This window comes from Zerene cesonia, unplaced genomic scaffold, assembly GCF_012273895.1.
Source record: "Zerene cesonia ecotype Mississippi unplaced genomic scaffold, Zerene_cesonia_1.1 Zces_u008, whole genome shotgun sequence".
Classification (NCBI taxonomy): domain Eukaryota; kingdom Metazoa; phylum Arthropoda; class Insecta; order Lepidoptera; family Pieridae; genus Zerene; species Zerene cesonia.
Window position 1 is genome coordinate 488,894 of NW_024045138.1, and position 5,545 is coordinate 494,438.

General features: G+C 29.7%; 3 protein-coding genes across 3 annotated transcripts in view; 1 reads left to right on the top strand and 2 right to left on the bottom strand.

The window, feature by feature from the left end:
• Positions 1-136: 136 nt before the first annotated feature.
• Positions 137-2,408, top strand: LOC119839119. The gene is made up of 4 exons (XM_038365316.1): positions 137-368; positions 461-709; positions 1,239-1,385; positions 2,010-2,408. Exons 1-4 carry the CDS (start codon positions 281-283, stop codon positions 2,066-2,068), a joined length of 543 nt encoding a protein of 180 aa, XP_038221244.1. The 5' UTR covers positions 137-280; the 3' UTR covers positions 2,069-2,408.
• A 689-nt stretch (positions 2,409-3,097) lies between these two features.
• Positions 3,098-4,158, bottom strand: LOC119839120 (trafficking protein particle complex subunit 2). The gene is made up of 3 exons (XM_038365317.1): positions 3,981-4,158; positions 3,678-3,827; positions 3,098-3,448 (listed from the first exon to the last, which is right to left on the bottom strand). The coding sequence occupies exons 1-3, from the start codon at positions 4,068-4,070 to the stop codon at positions 3,269-3,271; spliced, it is 420 nt and encodes a 139-aa protein (XP_038221245.1). The 5' UTR covers positions 4,071-4,158; the 3' UTR covers positions 3,098-3,268.
• Positions 4,159-4,496: 338 nt separating this feature from the next.
• LOC119839103 (protein unc-50 homolog) overlaps positions 4,497-5,545 on the bottom strand; it is a 4,319-nt gene continuing 3,270 nt past the window's right edge. Inside the window, exons 5-6 of the mRNA XM_038365300.1 lie at positions 5,324-5,425; positions 4,497-4,801 (exon numbers count right to left, since the gene is read on the bottom strand). Of these exons, the coding sequence (XP_038221228.1) occupies positions 4,665-4,801; positions 5,324-5,425 (239 nt within the window). The 3' untranslated portion in view covers positions 4,497-4,664. The remainder of the gene's footprint in view (positions 4,802-5,323; positions 5,426-5,545) is intronic.

The window sequence follows — 5,545 nt, forward strand, 5'->3', positions numbered from 1 at the left end:
GAGCACTTATTAAAGACGTTTAAATAAAATCTTGTCTTTTTAAAAAACGTCCTTCGGTCCGTCGAAATTTGAGTAAATTGAATGGATAATAATATAACATTTTTATTATTGGCAACTGGATAAAGTTTAAGCTCAAACGGCTATCCGTTATTTTGTTTGCAAATTACGGAGTAACTACTAACCAGTTCTTAATCTGTGTTTGCAAATTAACTGAAAAACTCAGGCCTATTCTTGGCAATATTGAACAATTTAATTATATTACAACTTTACTAAGGAAGATATGGCTGAATCACTATTTGATATTTTCGGCGATACAGTTACAAGACAAGCAATCAAAAATGTTGTTCGTCAACCGCTATCCAACATTGGTAAGAAATAAAAAAAAATCAACGTAAATTTCTTATATATCTGAAGAAATGTTTGATTAATATCTTAATTGCATTACCTACATTTATTTTAGAAAATATGGGTAAAACAATGTCTGCTGGCCCCTATAAGCCTAACGAGCCTTTAAAACCGACGAAGAAAAATATGGAAAAGAAGAAATCATTTCTTTCAAATATTGGCAAAGCCTTGAATAATACGCCTATGCGCCAATGTAGTCCTGGAGCTATCAACGTTGGTTCTCTCATATATAATGACGACTCCAAAAAGGAGAAAGGGTATTCATTTGAAGAGCTAGAGTTCACTAAGCCCTCTTACAGATATGGTAAGTATACCTTTTAGAAAGAATAAAAAATTACAGTGCAGATTTAACCTTTTTTTTTTATTCCAGAGACAATAGGAATATTTGCAACACCACTAATGTAATAGTAAAAATATTTAAATATGGTTGCCTTATACAGGCTGTAATTTCATTTATTTTCAAATCCCAATCAATATTCAGAGATACATTATTTTCAACATTTTTCACTATTTATATGATGTTCTCAAAATCAAAGAAGATTCTCAATTCAACTATCTTTATTTTATCGTATTACTCAGTCGCTCTGTGGTTTTCCAGTCAATTTGTGTTATTCTTTGTGGACATGATAGGAAATTATCTGTAATAGTCGTTAGACAAGAGAATTGTTATTTATCAAGATTTGTCAGTCCCTCACTTCTGATCTTCAATCAGATCTCCTCCATGCTTAGTCTAAGGTCTAATGTACTGTGTTGTAGTGGTTTCTGTTCATAGTGTATGTGTTTATTAAAAGTGCTGCTAAACAGGTAAAGCATGTCATTTTGATATATTACAGATAATTTTCATGCAGACCTATTTGACTATCTGCCTGTAACAGAGCTACAGGTTGCCAAGGACATCTCACCTCCAAACACACCACCGCCAGCCATTCGAAGATACAGTCTTGAGTTAGATTGCTCATATCAAGATGAATTCTATACAGGTATTATTTTATACTCAATATGATAAACACAAATTTGTAAGATATTTGGCAGTGATGCTGCTTATTTTCCAAAATAAAAATATGTAATGCAAAGGTGAGTGATCTATCGATGCACAGCGCCATCTACCAGACCAATTAGGATAAAATTTTGAACTGAATATAGTCACTATGATAGGCTAACCCTAAGGGGATTTTCACCAAGTGGGTGAAGCTGCGAGCAACAGCTAATAACACAATAGTTAAAGAAATACTTGGTTAAGCCGCTAAAATCTGGAATAATGCATTTTATTTATAATTGTAAAAAAAGAGTTAAAAAGTTAAAAAAGAGTTCATATATTCTCATTAATTTTAGTGCTAGGATAGTTCAGATTGAGATGATAATAGAAATTACTTTTAAAAGTGGTAGATATTTGTAAGGAATTACAAGAATATAAATTGTGTGTAAACTAATAGACAGTCTACTTTATGGCATAAAATTCAAATCCTTTTTAGTCTCCAGGAGTTATCTTGCTTATACTTATACATACTATGCTTTGTATAAATGACTGTTTATAAAAGCATAGTATATAAAAGCACATATTATTATTGTGTAGCAATAATTATAGTATGGTTTCTTTTTTCCAGATGAATTCTCCATTGACAGTATTCCAGAAATGGAATTAAATTTACCTGATATATTTTGAGAATTACACTTAATGCAGTCTTGAGCATTTGTATAAATATTTGAGGCAATAATTAGTTATATGAGTTTATAAGTCTATGGGGAACTATTTGAATTAATTGGTCATAATTGTTCAATAAAATTATTTGTGAGTTAAAATAGTGAGCATTTATTTGTTGACTTTTTTTTATGTCATTGCCAATAACTGGATTTTTTAATCCTCTCAAGTAATATTTTATTTCAGTATTAATTAGAAAGTAGGGCAGCAAATTTATAATTATTTTAATGGTACAATGGGTAAGATATTTGAGATTGAGTGTTAAATTGTAGGTTTATTCTTCAATAAATGATTACTAAAACTAGTGTCTAACTTTATTGATTACAATCTAAGCATTTATTATTGGTTTAAATAATATGTTAGAAGGATTGAATTCTCATTACCTACTTTAGAAAAGATAGTAGTAATTATATTCATGTACAGTTTTATGGGCTAGTTTCACTGCTTGTATCAGTTACACATATTATATAAACATTTATTGACATGTATTTTCATCATGCATGCCATTTTAACTTATATGAATTAAACCAAACTTATCTGGAAGTTGTGAAACTGGTTACAAGTTATTATTAAGACAACATACAAAGAACAACAACAAGAATTGATAATTTCAGAGTTTTCACTAACTTAGTAGTATTTTTATGTAAAGAACTTAAAACCTACCTAATTTAAAATTTCATAGATTTACATACACATCACTAGCATATTACCTCTAATAAATCTACAATATCAGGTATAGTAATGTTAAGTATTGCAACAATTATACTTTTAAAGGATACCTTATATAATATAGTATATATCATATAGTTTTTCTCCTTGGTTTCCTGATAGTGAGAGTAAAGAATTAGCATTTTAACTATTCATATATCACTGACTATTATGAGTATTATGTATTAATGGTTCATGCATCATCCAATTGTAGAATTAAAATAATAGATTGTTGATATCCACCATTCATTAAATATGAAATTAGATATAAGACATCTTTTTTTAAAATATTTACATTTATAACACTTATTGGTAATACATTATAGTAAACAATTTATTAACATTATTATATCTTATATTAAGCCCTTAATGTTGTAGCGTTCAGTCAATTTTAAGGGACACTGACACTCACTATCAGTCTTTCATCAATAACCCTTTAAAAACATCAAGCTTGGGCTATGTTAGATACTTCTTTCCCAGTAATTGCACCTTCTTCTCAAAAGCTGGGAAGTTAATCACAGTGTCTTCTTTGTAAAATGGATTCAACATCAGTTTAATGTATGCTTCATACACATCAGTAAAGAAATTCTTGATTCCATCTTCATTTCTCGCTTCATGCACCATGATGAATCTCATCTATAATATTATTTGCTTATATGATTGGGAAAATATTGAAAAATTTGGTTGTAAGGTGGAAAAAGTGTTTTGCCTAGCTTTGGCAATGCATTAGAGCAATAAATTTGCAAAGTAACAAATTATCAATTTTGATTACCATTAATATTTACTGCTCAGAATAATAAAATAAGATTTAAATAATTTTTAATGAAATAACATTTAATGTGAAGATGTGTTAACATTGACTTACCTGACTTGCTGTAACAAAAGCTGAGACAAACCACTGGTTAAATTTATCTACAGATTTCAAATATGTATTGGTGCCTTTCCACATATGTTCATCCACTAGATCTAATGCTGCATGAGCTATAAATTGATTTAAGTGTCGATTGTCCTCTTTCTGAAAATAAATTGGCGTAAAGTTAGTAAATAGATTAATACGCTAATCATTAGTTCCGCGATCGCTATGTATTGAAATATTTTTAACATATGAAAGGGATGGGCGTAATGATAAAAGTGTGCATTAAATTTATAACATGAAAATAAATTTTACCTTAACTTCTTTGGTAACAGGAATGAAATCCATTTCGAAAATTGGATTATCAGCGTGGCCCACGATCACAAAATAATATGTACCTGACATTTCGAAGTAATCTTTATAATTTATCACATAAAATAAGCAATTGAAATGTATTTGTTGTGATGAAACTTCTGTCGTACGAAATTACTGAAATACGAAATGTCAAACATATGTGTTTTATCTAATGTCAACCGTCCACATCAACTGCACAGAGAATAAATTATGTGCAACCATAGAGTATACATATGTGGAAAAAGCCATCAGCCGGTAGATATAAAGATATAACTACGGTAGACGGTAGTACTACTATTTCATGCAAATTTCTTCAAATAGTTTTTGGTCGAAAATCAGATCTCATTGTCATGCGTGTCGATTTTACATTGACCAATTATTCTACTCTTTCGCGGACGTTGTGTTCTCGCTTCTCATCATTGATATGTTGATGAAAATTTTGGAAAAGTTAGTAGGATACAGGTAAAAATAGACAAATTTATTTGTTAAATATTTATTATTAAATAGTATGTACAATTCAATAACATTAGCAATGAATATCATTTTCTTACAACATTATATTACATAGGACTTGTTCAATAAAAAATTAGTATATTATTATTTTTTGATAATTGTGTTATATTTATTTGTAAGTATTCAAGTATTTTACAAGACTCTGTAATGGTAGAAGTCCATTAACATATGGCTTAGATTCCAACTGGCCAATAATGAACCTAAATAAAATAAGAACAAAATAGGAAGTGGGAATAGGAAGATTCGCGCGTTTTTCATCATCGGTAAATCTGAAAAGAGAAAATTTTTTGATTTTTTTTTTATTATCAGAACAAAAAAAACTTAACAAGTTAAATGTTGTGTAGTAACTAAGGAAAAACCACAAAGGTTTAAAGATTATATTCATAGATTGAATTATGGCCCCTTATAAAAAATATTATCGACGATGGCGGCGCACTGTGGACGCCCTCTGCCCCACATAGGGGCCACAGGACATTAAGTCAAGTCATAAAAAATATTGGCTTAGAACATAAAAAGAAAACATTTTTTATTACATTCAATTACTGACACTTTTTTTCTAGCCTGTTCACTCATCATTTTCATCAGGGTTGTCACTACATAGCATAAAGCAAAACCTCTTCCTGCAACTGTCCCTATGTATGTATGCTTAGATCTTTAAAACTACACAACTGATTTCGATAGGGCTTTTTATAATCGATAGAGTGGAAAGAACATATTAAACTACTCCGAATTGTACGCGTGCCAAATCGCAGGCAAAAGTTAGTTAGAATAAAATAAAAATCTATACTTACTACTATACCCTAGGAATGTGATGTAAATATAATATATAAAAGACGCAAGCCAAAATGTGTTGGACACCAGACAAGATAAGAAACCTCCATGCACTAGTAGTTCTGGAACAAATAAAGTAAAAGATCTGCATAAAGTACAATTGGATTACTACCTAGTCTTGCCATAAATATTGTAATAAAGAAAAAAGAAAATTGTTAACTGCAAATAACATTTATTACTTT